General features: G+C 36.6%; 3 protein-coding genes across 4 annotated transcripts; 1 reads left to right on the top strand and 2 right to left on the bottom strand.

The window, feature by feature from the left end:
* The first annotated feature begins 193 nt into the window (after nucleotides 1-193).
* ada2a (adenosine deaminase 2a) lies at nucleotides 194-5,057 on the top strand. Of its 2 annotated transcripts, none has more exons than XM_079449532.1 (10): nucleotides 194-363; nucleotides 1,853-2,176; nucleotides 2,278-2,497; nucleotides 2,574-2,784; nucleotides 2,871-2,998; nucleotides 3,089-3,179; nucleotides 3,261-3,369; nucleotides 3,521-3,678; nucleotides 3,819-4,021; nucleotides 4,537-5,057. In XM_079449532.1, the coding sequence occupies exons 2-10, from the start codon at nucleotides 1,876-1,878 to the stop codon at nucleotides 4,625-4,627; spliced, it is 1,512 nt and encodes a 503-aa protein (XP_079305658.1). In that variant the 5' UTR covers nucleotides 194-363; nucleotides 1,853-1,875; the 3' UTR covers nucleotides 4,628-5,057. The 2 variants fall into 2 exon arrangements, with proteins under 2 accessions (XP_079305658.1, XP_079305659.1); XM_079449533.1 differs by having other exon boundaries at nucleotides 230-363; nucleotides 1,955-2,176.
* Nucleotides 5,058-5,074: 17 nt separating this feature from the next.
* On the bottom strand, nucleotides 5,075-8,544 carry ribc2 (RIB43A domain with coiled-coils 2). Its single transcript, XM_079449534.1, has 7 exons — nucleotides 8,218-8,544; nucleotides 8,060-8,141; nucleotides 6,249-6,560; nucleotides 5,972-6,090; nucleotides 5,606-5,833; nucleotides 5,313-5,479; nucleotides 5,075-5,185 (listed from the first exon to the last, which is right to left on the bottom strand). The coding sequence occupies exons 1-7, from the start codon at nucleotides 8,332-8,334 to the stop codon at nucleotides 5,107-5,109; spliced, it is 1,104 nt and encodes a 367-aa protein (XP_079305660.1). The 5' UTR covers nucleotides 8,335-8,544; the 3' UTR covers nucleotides 5,075-5,106.
* Nucleotides 8,545-10,523: 1,979 nt separating this feature from the next.
* On the bottom strand, nucleotides 10,524-16,495 carry LOC306890085 (putative polypeptide N-acetylgalactosaminyltransferase 8). The gene is made up of 11 exons (XM_079449588.1): nucleotides 16,273-16,495; nucleotides 15,304-15,538; nucleotides 14,737-14,903; nucleotides 14,115-14,298; nucleotides 13,840-14,037; nucleotides 13,613-13,727; nucleotides 13,334-13,519; nucleotides 12,806-12,943; nucleotides 12,470-12,565; nucleotides 11,749-11,904; nucleotides 10,524-11,618 (listed from the first exon to the last, which is right to left on the bottom strand). Exons 1-11 carry the CDS (start codon nucleotides 16,442-16,444, stop codon nucleotides 11,484-11,486), a joined length of 1,782 nt encoding a protein of 593 aa, XP_079305714.1. The 5' UTR covers nucleotides 16,445-16,495; the 3' UTR covers nucleotides 10,524-11,483.
* Nucleotides 16,496-16,674: the final 179 nt, after the last annotated feature.

Below are 16,674 nucleotides of genomic sequence, written 5' to 3'. Positions count from 1 at the left end.
GGAGAACCTTCACCTAAGCGAACGAAATATCACATTCACTTGTTGCTCGTCGAATTTATAAATATTAAACAAGTTAATTTCATAATTCTTTTTTAATATACTACCTCTGGGTAGATAAATATACTATATTTTGAATACGCTAACCATTTTGTGTGCTCCTGTCTTTTGTTCACGCACACTGGCACGCGCAAACACACAACAGCCAATGACATTCGAGGACGGTAGTGACGTCGCGCTTTGTTTTGGAAAGCATTCAGTTGGGTAAAAGCATAGACGCTTCGGTAAAAGTCGTAGCTGTGTTGAAATAGATAATATTTATTTTGCCGATTTTGTTGTAAACGATACACTTCACTCCAGCTTCAGGTAAGACGTATCAACGTTAACCTGCTGTATGTTAAAAAAACCCGAAACGCTCATTCAGCGCAGGGGCAACGTTACCCAGTTGTGTATTAGGGACAGCAAAACGATTCTAAATTAAATCAAGTGGATCGAAATGACTTTTTTCAAGGTTATGGATTGAATCGGTTATTGTTTAAGATTTATAGTGCCAACATTTATAGTTATAGGTCGAGTAACTTTACGGCTCGGCAGACCGCTGTGTGTCACGTGATTTGTTTACACGTAATTGGCTCCGTAACGGATGACGTTATTATTTGTAAAATTGAAACGACGGATTTCATGTGTAGTCTGCTTGTAGACATTCACATTATTTTAATGTCAGCTATTTTTTTCAGGAAGGGAACTTGAGGCTGGAACTTGGTGAAAGAAAAGTAAAGCTGTAATACAGTCTGTGTACAGTCAATTAAGTCTTTCTTTTACATAAGATTTAGATTAGATTCAACTTTATTCTCATTACACATATACAAGTACAGTGTAACGAAATGTAGTTTAGGTCTAACCAGAAGTGCAGTTAGCAAGTGCAGGATATACAGTTAGAATAAATACAGAATACAATATGGGAGAATATAATACAGTGGACTATAAAAATATTTTGCAGTAGGAATGTTCTATGAAAATATGACAGTAGGTGTATATACTATGAACAATATATGCAGATGGCTATATACTATGAACATTAATGTACAGGTGGCTATGAACAGATAATAATTTAGACTAAAATAGTGCAAGTGACTTAGGTATGCATAGATTATTGACATTGGCTATTAAAGTTGCAGTGCAATAGGTGAGTTAATGCAGTAGTTGAAGTTAATGCAGTTATTAAAGTTACAGTGCAATAACGATATAATGCAGTTAATACGATTTAATGCAGTTAATAGTTTGCAGTCCAGAAGATGAGTTAATGCAGTTAATAGTTACCGTTCAGTAGATTAGTAGATGCAGTTAATAGAATTACAGTGCAGTAGATAGGTTAGTGCAGTTATGGAAGTGGTCCATTAGTGCAAATGAGCATTCAGTTAAATATTCCTGGTGTGCAAGTGAGCAGTATAGAGTGCAAATGATGCTGTGTGTCTGTAAACAGTCCAGTAGAGCAGATAACATGAAGTACTGGTGTGTACAGTTCAGTCATGCATGCAGCCCTGTAGTGCAATGTAAACAATGTTATAGCAGCATTGGAGTTAAAGGTAAGAGAGGTAGTGGAATCAGTCTAAGAGCCTAGAGAAGTACCATTAAACCCAGAAGGTAAAATTATCCTCGGGGTGCTTACGTTTTCCATGTTTCAAATACTATACAATAGCAGAAAGATTCAAATTATATTGGTTGCATTGAAAATCTGTGTCCGTATATCAACATTTATGCCTAAAAGTTTCCGCGTAAGGCATGTGGGACAAAACTTTTTTTTAAAATCGAATTATTCACACAAAACATGTGTTTAATTATACTGTCCGCACAGAGCGTATTGCCTGAGTCCCAGCCATGTGCACGCTCGCTTTTCGCCGCCTGCTGCAGATATGGATGCTGTTTCTGTGTCATGCTTCATGTAACTGTGGACTAGATCCTAAAAAGCGGGACATGTTGATGAAGCTGGAGGAGTTGAGACGTACAGGAGGAGGCATAGAGCTGGACGAGCGAGAGAAACTCCTCGATGCAAAGCTTCAGAAACTTAAAGAGCATGAAATGACAGCTGGACCATTTCCTCCGTCCATGCATTTCTTTAAGGCGAAGCCCCTCATTGAGCAAAGCCCCATCTTTCGTTTGCTTCAGAAAATGCCTAAAGGTACCGTAGTTGAATGCTTAATAAACACAAGTCATAAAACTGATGATAGTTTAGTTTTGAACTCCCTCAAGGTTTACCTATAATGTTTTTCATGTAAACAGGTGGGGCTCTACACGTTCACGACTTTGCCATGGTTGGTGTGGAATGGCTGGTGAAGAATGTTACCTATAGAGAGAACTGCTACGTGTGCTTCACCGATGAGCTGTTTGTGCAGTTTATCTTCTCTTCTGGGCAGCCCGAACCTCGTCGTCATTGCTCCCAATGGACCCTGATAAGATCCCTCAGGGAGAAGACGAAAAACATCACTGACTTGGACAACAGGTGCAGTGATCCTGAGAGTCTGATGTTGTGATATTTCTGTGTGTTTTTCTAAAGTTCCTCTTCATCCGACCCACAGTTTCGTTCGAAATCTTACGCTTTTCACCGAGGACCCAGACAGTGACTATCCCAGCCAAGATGCAGTGTGGAAGAGATTTGAGAAGGCATTTTTGGTGGCGTACGGACTGGTCACCTATGCACCAGTATTTAAAGACTATCTCTATGAAGGTCTCAGACAGTTCTATGAGGACAACATCATGTATGTGGAAATCAGGGCTTTGCTACCATCGGTATGGATACATTTAGCATGTGGTTCTTAGTATACAAATCCGTTCAAAAAAAAGTATCAAATGAATATTAATTTGATCATTTTAAGACATATGAACTCGATGGCAGACTAAATGATAAGCAGTGGAGTATGCAGGCCTGCCAGGAGGTGGTGAGAAGATTTACAGCACATTATCCAGACTTTGTAGGGGCTCGGGTGATCTTTACTGTCCACAGGTCAAATACACATTTGATTTGTTCAGAGATGTGAATAAGATTTGAATTGAATTAATAAAAGTTATTCATTGCATCTCCTCGGTGTTACAGAGGTGTCAATGCATCTGTGGCCATTAAGGCAGTAGAAGAGGCCATGATATTACAGAGGAACTTTCCAGACACCATGGCAGGCTTTGACTTTGTGAGTACATGACGGCTGTGTTTTAAGCACTTCAACTAACTATAAAGAAGTTACATTAGACACGTACTTTTATAACTCCAGGTCGGACAAGAAGATCTCGGCAGACCTTTGTGGTACTTCAAGGATGCTTTGAGTTTACCTGAACAAAGGGGTGTCGACCTGCCCTACTTTTTCCACGCAGGAGAGACAGGTTTCTTTTACATCTTGCCTCTTTCATCCCGGTACAGAGCAGATTGGCTCACAATAGCCGCCCTTTAGGCTCATGTGCTCCTTAGAGCAGCATTTATCGAACATGTGTTTTATTTTACGCTTGCTGCTGTAACTCTTTATTCTCCACATAGATTCACAGGGAACAGAGGTGGATCAGAACCTTATGGATTCCATTCTGTTCAACACCACACGCATAGGTCACGGCTTTGCTTTGGCACGTCACCCTGTAGTTAAAGAGATGTCTAGAAAGATGGATGTGCCAGTAGAAGTTTGTCCTATCTCAAATCAGGTATATATCTCCCACTCTGGTTTCTGTTTATATTAAATATTCTTTTCAGTCTTTTATTTCATTCAAATATGTAAATAGGCACTTATGTAATAATAATATAAAACGTGTTTGGTTATAGTGCTGATTTGTTTCTTCATCAGGTGTTGAAACTGGTCTCAGACCTGCGGAATCACCCAGCCGCTGTGCTGATGGCTGAGGGTCATCCTCTAGTGATCAGCTCTGATGATCCAGCACTGTTTGGGACCAGTGGACTTTCTCATGATTTCTATGAAGCCTTTATGGGCTTTGGTGGAATGAGCTTTAATTTGGGCACATTGAAAGAGCTGGTCATAAACTCTTTCAGGTAACACAATTTAACTACATTTAAAAAATACACTGAAAGTATATATACTGTACATACATATAGACCACTTCGCAAGATGTAAATACTGGTCCAGAGGCACATCTGGTTTCATTTCTATTTATTTAGTTTTTAAATATTACATACATAATTAATACTTAAATATATATTCTTTTAACATTTTGATTTGGTTATAAATGTTCTGTTGGTTGTGCAAGTATTTTGCTCAAACGTTTATGTGGTGTTAAACTGAAACAGGAAGTTCTTCTGCGCCAGCGTTTAACCAGCATTGTTTACGTCATCCAAAGTGGTCTATACATAAAATTTGTATAATTACATTTGTGAGACTGGTTAACAAATCGCTACGTGCTCAATGTTTTACAAAGATAGTGAAGTACCAATACCTCATATATGTTAAAAACTGTTGCAGGGGTTTCACAAAAATCTAGATGTAATTTTTATAATAAATATTTGTTTGTTGATATTAAAGTTTGTTTCATCTTACTCTTAATTTCTAGATATAGCTCACTGTCAAGTCAAACAAAGGAAAAGGCCATTGCAGCTCTACTGGTAAAATGGAATAAGTTTGTCCTGGAAAGTTTATTTTGAGCTACTTTAAATATTAGTCTTTAAACCGGGACAATTTTAAGTGTGTTTATTTGATGTTTCTATGTGACTATACAATCTTGTGAAGACTGTTGCTTGATATGACGAATTGATTGTAATGTCTTGAACTGACTTGTACTGCCATCTGGTGCACAACATTTATATATCAATTCAAAGGCTGTTTATATTAAAATGAAGGACTCCAATACTTGAACTTCAAAAGTGATCAAATCAGTTTTGAAGATAAAAAATTCTAATAAAAACTAGGATTTGGAAAATCAGTTTGTCTTCTTTTATTCTATAAAAACGTAATGTTGAAAAAATTATAGAAGATGAACTGATTTACATCTTGCCATGTTAAATTATGTTATTCTGTTGGTGAATTTGTTACAACATAAATGTTAATAAAGCAAAACAAAGGTGACATCACTGTAGAAATTGTTTTATTGCTGGTGTTCTTTCACGTTTCAGTGTAACTCTTTTTATCTGTTGCTGCTATTAAACTGGGAGAAATAGCGCTCATCAAGAATATTGGTATAAACCTTGTGAAGATGTTTCTGCCTGTAAATGGAAACAGGTTTCATTTGGTCTTTCATAAACGGAGATGAGATTCTTAAATGTAGTAACAGCCCATTGATTTTACTATGCAAATTATAAGTAGTCATAAAGGCTATAGTCAACGACTCACTGAGCATTGTGGGCCCGGGCCAGCTGGGAGTTGGTGTTGTCCAAAGCCCTGCGCAGCTCCTTATTGGCCCGTGCCTGCTGTCTTTCAAGCAGCAGTGCAGCACGAGCTGATGCCATTTGCAAGTTATTCTCCTGCATCTCCTTCTCCCTTTGCTCCATGCAAGCACGCTGCATACACATATTTAAGAAAAATAGTTTTGTCGCTTTCAGTCCATGTGTATCAGCTTTGCAATATCTTATGCATGCAAGTGTACTCCTAACCTTTTCAATTTCACAACTACGTTCTGGGCTTACCTTCTTCTCTTCTGCTTGCTGCTGCTGGTCCAGAGTATATTGTTGGAGCTCTTTTGGGCTCATTCCCTTGTAACAGTCCCTGCGGAGGCGAGACGGACCCAACACACTAACACTCTGTGCTGGGTTTTCAGTCAACAGGTCTCCATTCAGCTGGTTCACGATGTCGGTCCGGTTGTTTTCTTCCTCCTCACGATGCTCTTCCAAACGTCTCTGTGTAATTTCTGCAGCCTAGAGCCAGGGAGAAAGACACAAATTAAACTCAATCAAGAATAAAGAAATCACGTAACCAATAATTGAATAATTGCCTTACATGCATTAGTGATGAATGTTCTCATATCCTAAACCTTACTCATTTTTGTGACTCACCAATGACAAGTTATAGTCTTTGGTGGCAGTGGTTGCCGCTCTTCTGAATTGCTTCTCCATCTTCTCTAATTCAAGAGCTTGGTTGTCCAAAGAAAGTCTGCTTTGATCATACTGATGCACTTTACAGTATACAAACACAAAAAATAGTGATACAATATTAAAAGTTTGTATCAATAATGATTATCTTAATGCTTTTGGGATGTGTAAGCATCATAACAGTATGTAAATACATTAATACAAGTTTTTCAATGCCAGGCCCAAAAATGTTCAAGCTTACGTTCTTGTTTTAGCTGTTGTTTTGTTTGTTCTCGTTCTTGCTGCTGCTGTATGCACCATCCTCTGAGCTGCTCCTTCTGCTTTCTCTGTCTCTCCATACTGGATGGATCCTCTCCTGTCAGCTCTCGTAGTATCTTCATCCCCTCCTGTTTCTTCAGCAGCTCTGGGTCGTTCAGGTCAAACTCACGCCTGCTGCTAGCCTGTTGAAATTGTTGTCTGAACTGTACGATGGCTTCATTCAGGAGGCGCTCATCTTTCTTCTGTCGCTGGTCCAGGACACAAGCGGCACGGTCATTACAGATGAGGTCATTCGCTGAAATCAGACAGAATAAGAAGTGTTGTGACTACATTTATGTACCTATTTACAAAAACTGCTCTCTTACTACTAAATACTACTATGAATCATTAGCTGTGCACCATAAAAAACATTACAAAATTTCTTAATGTAATGTATTTTGAGTATTATTGCTGTAGGATTGCTGTAGATTCCCATCTGCCAAAATAACAGACACCAATAGAACTCAACACATCACCACCCATAGAAACCAAAATCACAAATTCCAAAACGACTTGTGTAAAAGTCTTAGGCCCGGTTTCATAGACAAGGCTTAGGCTAGTCCCAGACTAAAATGAATGTGTGAGCCGTTTTAACTGAATATAACTTATCATAAAATATATCGGTGCTATTGTTTTGTTTCGAGATGCACACCAGTAATGTATTCTTCTAAGGTATTTTTATAAAAGCGACATAAATATCTTAGTTCAACTAAGGCATAGCCCTGGCTTAAGCTAAGCCCTGTTTGTTAAACTGGGCCTTAGAGTATCTGAATTTAACTCTCTACATTTTTGAATAAATTTGTACTCTTTACTCCACTACATTTCTTAATGAATCACATTACATTTTGCATCTGCTGCTACAGAAGAAGTAATTTTGCCATTTGCAGGGCATTGAAGGTATTAAATCTTGTGTATTTCTGCCCTTATTTACTGAAACTTGTCAACTTCGCTTCTTTATGTGAATGCGGGTGCATTATCGGGTGGTTGACATCACTGGTGTTTTATGGAGGAAAAGGACATGACTGCATGCCGGGCGATAAGGCCAAAACCAGCATGTCCAGTGCAAACAGGCTTTGACCTCTGTCAATTTAACTGAAGAGACCTTTTTGAAGGATATTGATTTCCTTACAGCACTTGAGCATAACTGAGACTTGGTTGTTTGTAATAGACGTAGGTCATGGTGTCGACCTTGATTTGTTGCCATTGTGAGGTGCTCAGTTTGATGCGATTGCTCTCCTCATGAATCAACTGTTTCTTGTTTTTCAGTGACATGTCTCTTAAGGAGTATAATACTCAAATACCGAGTTAAAGTTACTAATATCTTTAATACTCAGTACAACTACAAAATAGCCAAAAAGTTACTTAAGTACAGTAACTAATCACATTTACTCTAATACTTTACACCAAGAACATTTTGTGAAACAGGTTCTTCGGATGTTAAAGGTTCTTTATGGATATAGTTTCCATTTAAACCAATAGGCATACAATTCCCATTATAACCATCAAATCCATTTAAACCATTTTTGCAAGCAGGATAAAACTCAGAGAGAACGAAACGAAATAATAACCAAAAATGAAAGATGATAAAAAAGCACAATGAAATAACCGAACAAAGTAAACTATTCAGCTCAGGTAAAGTAAACAAATAGGCTATACAATTTTATGTAATAAAGATAAACAACAATAAAATAAACGGATTAAAATAAAAAACTAACCTGTAGTCATTTTAAATGGTTAGCTATAGCTATTATTTACCGTAGGATTTACGTTCATCCTCTTCTCTTTGCTCTTTCTCTCTTCTTTCTTGAACCTGATGGTCGAGAGCATCCTTGTCAACCTACGGAGACACAAATGAACGACTGCTATATATATATATATGTTTCATTAAAAATATCAGCATATAGATAACTTACTCCGCTCGTGCGAACTCGGTCGTTGAATATCCTTTCTTGTCGTTTCAGTTCACTGTTTTTTCTTCTGTCGAGTTGTAAAGCCTCGATGCGGTCAGTCAGACTCATCGTTGAATTCATCGATTTGTGAGAAGTATGAATCGTCTCACCGGGTGTCAGGAGGATCCACAAACAAACACGTTGCTATGATACTGCGATCTTTGTCCGAAAATGGCGTCCTCTACTGGCTGCTTGTTTATCAATATGTTTTTGAACATATTCATGTTTCATACATTTGATTCAAAGACTAGTTTGTCTATGATTGTGTGTTGTTTAGTTTTGGTAAACCGTGATCCTATTTTAAATCATCATTAGGAGTTAGTATGTTTTTTTAGGCCTAGCTTAACATGGTGACCATGTTTTTTGGGGCAGATTGATAACCATTTGCATTACCACAGTTTAACTTTGAATATCAGGGGTAAACAATGGTTTAATGTGTTAAATATAATTAGGAAAGGTAGGTTTTGTAAGGTTACTTAAAGAGACGGCTCAGTAAAAATTCTGTCTTCCTTTACTCACCCTCAAGTGTTTCTGTAGTGTTTCGATGAACACAGAGAAAGATATTTGGAAGAACATCATAGCAGATAGAGACTTCGCAAAGTCTCTTGCAGTGTAAAGTAACATTGAAAGGGAACCGGGAGGCTTAGAGATGATGTATTTTTGTAAGCGAAACCCGGAAGCAAGTTAGCATTTAAGGACTTCCGGTTCCATCGCCCCAAAGTCTATGGGTTTTTGGTAAATCGCACGAAATAAGGTCTGTGGTAAACACCTCTAAATATTTGTACGTTTTATTCCATGACATAAAACACCAATTATAACCCGCTTGTGATTTTTAATGCTTTATTGTGTCTTAATTTGCTCCCTTTGGCGGAGACGTTAGACGTCATTCGCATATAAAGATCACAAATAATGCAACATGGGCACAAATCTCTTAAAACGTAATAACTTACCAGTGAACAAAATTTTAATAAAGGCAGGCATGGTGGTGGTGACGTTGATATCGAGCGACCTTATCATCATTTGTCATCATTTGCTCACCCTCATACCTGTAAAAATTACTTTGTTCTGATGAATGCAGAGAAAGATATGTTAGCAATTTACCATTCTGTGATATCGTGTACTGCCTAGTCGGAAGAATGAAATGGAATACAAAGGCGCCCCAGAACTGTTCGTTTTCCTAAATTCTTCAGAAAATCTCACTTTGTGTTCAACTGAACAAACAAACATACAATATTTTTTTCCCTAAATATACTATGGCAGTGGATGATGACACAGAACTGAGAATTGCTAACATTCTTATAAATATCTTTCTTTGTTTAACAGAACAAAGAAATTGATATAGGATTGAAACAACCTGAGGGTGAGTAAATGATGACAGAATTTTGACAGAAACTTCAAAAAGTCTTTTTAAGTGAGTCTGTTTATAGCATCGTCTTAGCTTCTGCCAATTGGCTTGAAAGGTAAAAAATGTTGTGTTCATTTGTAAATATTATCTTGATTATCTTTAAACATCGTAAACCTTTGTTAATCGCAGAGTTTATTTTTGCGATCTTCCAAAACTCTATGGAAAAATAAGCTTTCGGTGGAGGGAACCACCATGGTGCTTACTTCTGGGTTAACCTAGATGGATGATAAGAACTGAGTTAGTTAGAATTATGTAAATATAGTAATAGTAATATATGTAAATACGTTTGCCTGCATGTCCGTGATGGTCTAGATAACATTATTTACTGAATCTAAATGGTGCATTATTTAGTTATAAATGAAAACTCTGTGTCTATTACCCATTACTCATTTCCCTTTTTTACTGCAAGTGCACAAATCTTTAATAAGGGAGTCCAAAGTTTACCGTGTGATAATGTGCTTTGATGCTGCAAGACATTGGCTTTTAATGCACATCATTATTGTGTTTTGTCAATCACAAAAAGCTTTTAATTACACTGTAAAAATGTCCCTAAAGAATGATAATTATAAAATGTACAATAGTGAGTGAAGGCCCACTCCATATTATGAGTATACTGCTCCATACACAACCCACCGTGCATCTGTTGGACTTCCATGATTAAACATGACATTCAGACACCGGGAGTGTCTTCAGTGTCAGGTTCTCTTGAAAGGTTACTAGAAATAAGATATTAGGGATTCTTGTGGACTAAGAATTGTATGTTCAATTGTATGTATACCTACGTGTCAGTCAGTCAGTCAGTGTAGATATAATATTATTTACTGAACTCATATTAAACACAAATTAAAGAAAGTGAGGTGCCTTTGGAGTTTTGGGAAAAACTGGTTTCAGCGTATTTTATTGTTTCATAGTTATACATTCAAAATGATTTCCATGTCGTTCATGCTTTAAATTACTTGCGACTGAAATATAATGGAACATGTTTAAACTCATTTCATTTTTCATTTCAAACTTTGCCTTTTGATAAGAGAGTCCACAGTATATGATAATGTACAAATCATGAAGCATTTTACTCTTGGATTCTTTCAAATTTGCTGAGTACAAATGAAACAGCACTAAGTCCTGGCCGCAGTCATGTCCCCTTCCCACATAAAACCCCAGAGATATCAACCACCCGATAATGCACCCGCATTACTTCTGGGTTAGCCTACAAAAACATGTCATCTCTGAGGAATATTAGATGGACGATAAGATCTGAGTTAGTTCGAATTGTAAATATGTTTGCCTGCATGTCCGTGATGGTCTTGATAACATTATTTACTGAATCTAAATAATCATTGAAAAAAGGGACGTGCCTTATTTAGTTATAAATGAAAACTCTGCGTCCATGCTTTACATTATTTGACAATTTAATATAATGCAACATGTTTTAAACTCATTACCCTTTTTTACTGCAAGTGCAAAAACCCTTTACCTCATAAATATACTGTTTGATCCACAGAGTTGTAAGGTAATCTATTAATCTAATATATTATTAATAGTTCACTTGGTATTAGACGACTGCCATAGTTGGAGTTGTTTGTAACAGAACGTATTATGAATGGCAGACCTTCCAGGTGCTGTCAAACTAAAAGAAAGTAAAAACAAATTTACCCATGCCAAACTATTCACACACACAGACAATATTTTCTGTGTAAACCATAAACCGATAAGACGATACAGTACTGTACAGCACGATCTATACAGCGTTAAGAGTTGGACAAGATAGACAGATTGTTCTGTAAACAGTCCAAAACTTTTAAGTAAAGATTTAATTACATTAAGTTTAAAATTCTTTGACAACATGTTGTATTCTCCATTTCTGACCTGTGCACTTTTGCAAAACAAGATGATAGTGTGTATCATCTCCTTGTGCAATCTCAAGACATCTGTTTGTATTTTTATTTATTATTGCTTGCCCCTGAATACAAAACAGAAACCGAGAAATGTATTAAAATCATTATTAGTCTGCATAATTAACATACCAAGCAATGAGGTTTGTGTGAAATAATTATGAATGAAAATAAACAAAATACACAACAGGACCGTACCTGGCTAAAGTTCCAATGCAAATTTAATCCCTTTTTACAGTCATTTAATGTGGGTGTGTTTCCAGAACCGGAATCCATTAGACAACGGTTCGAATTGTATTTGTGAGATTTGATGCCTCCAATGTAGATTTCTCCATTACGGTTGAAGTAACAATTCTGAAGGAAGCGTTGAAATGAATGGACTAAGTGCACTTGCATAATGACTTTACATATATGTACTTTAAGAATAATGGATAAGTAAATAAGATATGGTGATGTTTTCGGCAGGTGGAGAATTGTACAAGAACTGTATGTTATACGAGCACCTTTTTTGTTTTAACCTTTAAATAGTGTATTTCAAAGGAATATAGACCCAAAAATGAAAATTTTGTAATTATTTACTCAGCCTCAAGTCATTCAACCTTCTGGAACCAAAGCTTTCAGGGAACAATGCGAGTAAATCCTCTTTTCAAGCTTCAAAGGGACACAAAGGCGATATAAATGTAACACAACACCAATCACTCTGTATATTTCAATTGTTGAATAATAAAGTTTTTGTGTCCATTTGAAGCTTGTGAAGATGATCCCCATTGACTCCCACTGTAACTTCAAAACCACTTTTGAAAAATAAATGCTTTGGTTCAAGAAAAGCCATTAAGTGTTTCAATGACACGATAGTGAACAGATACTGACAAAATGTTCATTTTGGGGTGAACTTTTACTTTAAGCATTCATACAGTACCTGAGGTCCATAATAATGACATCCATACAGAATTGGTACACTTCCAGGAACAGGTCCTTGATCAATGCACAGACCGTTGTCCAAGTTGTTCTTTAACTGTTAGGAGAAATGAACATTTTGATTTTGATCAAGTTTGGATATTATTAAATTGATAATTCATAATAGAGCATAGAAAATATGTGTAAAATAGCATCTTTGTATAATGTGTAGACTATATAGACACTGTTACGTACTGAATTGATAATAAAGTCAACTTTATTTAGCCCTAGGAACGAAAATATTATGCTGTGAGAAATGTAAACATTATTAAGCAAATATTAGCAACCTGATGCTTACCACACCATAACCCATGATGTCCTCCCATGTGTCTAGAAGTGGATAAACATTTTCCAAGTACCATTTAAAGGGTTTACATTGAAGTTTCTCTCTCAACTTTTTTCTTTCTGTCACATCTCCGATATCAATCCCATGATCCTATGGGGGGAAAAAATATATTTTAAGAAGTTAATGGAACCTTAAAGGAACTGTTCACCCAAAAATGAACATTCTGTCATCATTTACTCACACTCTTCTCATTTCAACCCTGTATGACTTTCCTTCTTTCTTTTATAGAATGTTGGTAACCGAACAACGGTGTTTCCCATTGACTTCTAATAAATGGAGACAAAACCAATGCAAGTCAACAGACCGCCGTTGTTCGGCAACCAAAATTCTTTAAAATCTCTTCTTTTGTGTTCTGCAGAAGAAAGAAAGTCATACAGGTTTGAAATAACAAGAGGGTGAGTAAATGATGACAGAATGTTCATTTTTGGTTGAACAGTTCCTTTAAATTTGTTAAGCCAAGTGGCATTCAAAGCCTCTAACCTTTAAAGGGAGATTCCAGGCAATATTCACGTTTGATTTATATTCGTCCATCCATATTTCAGCCACCCTCAGGGCATTTCTAATCATGGGCTTACTGAGATCTAATGAATAAGGCTTGTGTGCTCTCTCTATGTGTGCAATCTTGGAACATGGCACTACTTCAATACTCCCACCGCAAAGCCAGACCTGATATAAGCATTTAATATAAAATAGTGACCAAATTCATAAATTAAACCTTTATGAATATATCATCCGTATAGCCATAATGTGCATACTTACACGTATTCCTAGTTCAACATTCTCACCCCCATAAATAATCATTCCTTCATCCAAAACACCAATTTCTCCCAAGAACTGTCGATCGGCGACAAGGATACCCATTACAGAAGGACTCCTAACAATGCAAACAAATCCGCAATCTGATATGGATTCAAATTTTGTCTGTGTATTTGGTACATTTCACAGCCGTGTCTCAAAGTTTGGAATGAAGTGCAATGTCCACATACTTTCCTGGTTCTGTTGGGTCATTATGTGTGTACCATTCTGGTCTGAAGGACTCATACATGCACCAAAGGGCCCAGTCAAACGCGTGAGCTGAAGGGTGATAGGTAATAACTTCCAGGGTGTCAAAAAGCACCTTGTCAAACACTGGGGACAACACTATAGTCCTGTCTGCTTTGATTCTGGCAAGGAGTGGCTCTGCCCTAGAACAACAAAGCAATCCAAAATAATTTCAGTGTTTGGTCAAATAAGTTTTATTCGTTCATGCCGTTTTATTTACCATTGCTCATGAACCTCAATGTGAGCATCCAGAATGGCTACAACTTGGCCTGTGGCCGCCTCCCAGCCTGAGATTCTCGCCTTCGCAAGACCCATCGCCCTTTTGTGCCTCACTTTTTTGAGCAAGCCAGGCTTTTCTTTATTAATAAGATTGATGTATTTATCCAGAGCTGACTGCAGATCCCCTGTAAGGAAAAATGATTAAGAATGACATAGAATGATCATTTAATGATTATAGCTTAAAGGGATAGTTTAGCCAAAAATTGAAATTCTGGTTTTCTTTCTTCAGCAGAACCCAAAAGAAGATATTTGGAAGAATGTTGGTAACCAAACATCAGCAAGACCCATTGACTTGCATTGGTTTTGTGTCCGTAAAACAGAAGTCAAAAAATTACCTTGTACGTTTACCAATATTCTTCGAAATATCTTATTTTCTTTGTGTTCTGCAGAAGAAAGCCAATGACATGACAAGAGGGTGTGATGTAAATGACGAGGCCTCTAGTAAATTGGGACACATTCACAAATTAAGAATCTGAAGTCTGTACATTTTAATAGACCAAATACAAAGTGACAGGCTGATTTTAGAAACTTGGAAATGAAGCTAAGATCGTAGGGTAACAAACCATTAGAGCTGTAGTCATCGACCAAGATGATGTCCTTTAGCAGATGAGCCGGTGTTCTGTCTATGATGCTGCGAATAGCTCTCTGTATGATTGAGAGAGCCTCATTTAAATAGATCAGAACCACGCTAATGTTTGGTAGGTCCTTAGGGTAGATCTTCTCAGCACACCTGCATTTTTTTTGTACATTTAAAATGAATTGCATTTTTGTCTTATAATATACAATTTCTATTTAGAAATGAGTGAAATTCTGAACAGTGTTACATGAGTGTTACTGTAACGTGAGGATTGTTGAAGTCTTTATTATCAGTGTTTACCTAACACTTACTCTGTATTTGCTCTTCCTTATGTTGAATTTTATAAACTCAGACGTTGTATATAATGTATGGTCTTTTACTGCTGTTGTAAATAAAGTTTAAACATTTCGGTAACCCTATAAAATAATGGTTCGCTGTTATCAAGTAACTACGCAGGAAGTCATTTTTTGGACGATCTATTGACAGAAATGCTAAATAATATACAAAATGTTATACAAAATCTCTTATTACCTTAAAAAAGGGAATAAGTTACCTTTGGTGCCGAGTATCAGGGATAGATCTGTTGATAGGTAATCTGTCACTCAGGAAAGTATTGTATCCATAGTCCCTGAAGAGCTTTTGTGCTTCTCTCTGTTCTTCCTCTGAAAGTCGATCTCCCCACAATCTAAAGAGAGGTGAATCTGGATACAACTTCTTCACTTCCACTTTTATTTCATTTTTCTCCCCCATGTCAGATTTTTTTGCTACTTCGTTTTTGATGTCTAAAGCTAAAAGAAAATATCAGCTATTAAGGTTTTTATAAGAGAGGTCTGCACATAATACTGTTTAAAATCAACAATGTATTTAAATACATAGCATCCGTGTACTATAGGCCTACCGAATGTTGTGCTGAAAAACAAGTTACAGTACAGAACTCAATTACAAATGATAAAGAGCACAAATCTTTACAAATGCATTTTTAAAGTCAAATACAACAAAAATGAAGCATGTAAATGAGAAAGATGTATTAATATATCACATTTCACAGACAAAGAGCCACAAAGTGCTTTTCAATAAAATAGTACCACTGGGATAACAAATAACAAACATGTTGACACATATAAAAACATTAATAATACTATAAATATTCGTTACCATGTTAATACAATCCCATAAATACAACAGGAGAACCATATCATTAAAAGCTTGACCAAAAAGATGCGTCTGTAGACTCCACAGAACACATAGTTTAACATTAAAGGAAGAGTTTTCCAGAGCGTTTGAGTTACCACACAAAATGCACGATGACCTTTAGTCTTAAGACGTAAATAACTAATAAGTCTTGGCCTGAATTGCGAATAGACATTCCTGCAAAAGCGACAGTTTGTCTAGTCTTGTAAGAGGCATGTTTGCTTGCTTAGAGAAATAAACTTAAAATACTCGAGGTGACATTTTAATAAATGTTACACACACAATGTAGACTAGAAAACCCATACAAAACAGTACAACGCTACTTACTCACCTATTTTATGAACTTGATGTTCTATTCTCTCCAGTCTTTTAAGAACTTCCAGATCTTCTGGCCTCTGTATCTTGTCACTAGAGCCCTCCTGATGGCTGATAAACGTTGTATACAAACAAGTGTAAACTATGACACAAGTAAGTAAAACACAGACTCTTGCAAGAATCTTCATTTTAAAACTGTTCTGATGCTTGTGGTTTGTAAACAAATTGAAGAATGCCAGTTCATCAAAGTTTCTGTCAAAGATATAGTTGTCTTTGATTTGGTGGAGTCAAGAGTAGATATGAGATCTGGGAGTGGTTTACATAATTACTGATACTGTCAAGGACTATGTTTAACTGTTTTTTCACACCCACTGTGAAAGCGTATGTTTCAAGCTGTTTTAAATTTTTATACATTGTA

Source organism: Barbatula barbatula (genome assembly GCF_947034865.1).
Source record: "Barbatula barbatula genome assembly, chromosome: 25".
Taxonomy (NCBI): Eukaryota; Metazoa; Chordata; class Actinopteri; order Cypriniformes; family Nemacheilidae; genus Barbatula; species Barbatula barbatula.
This window is presented reverse-complemented; position numbering and strand designations above follow the sequence as displayed.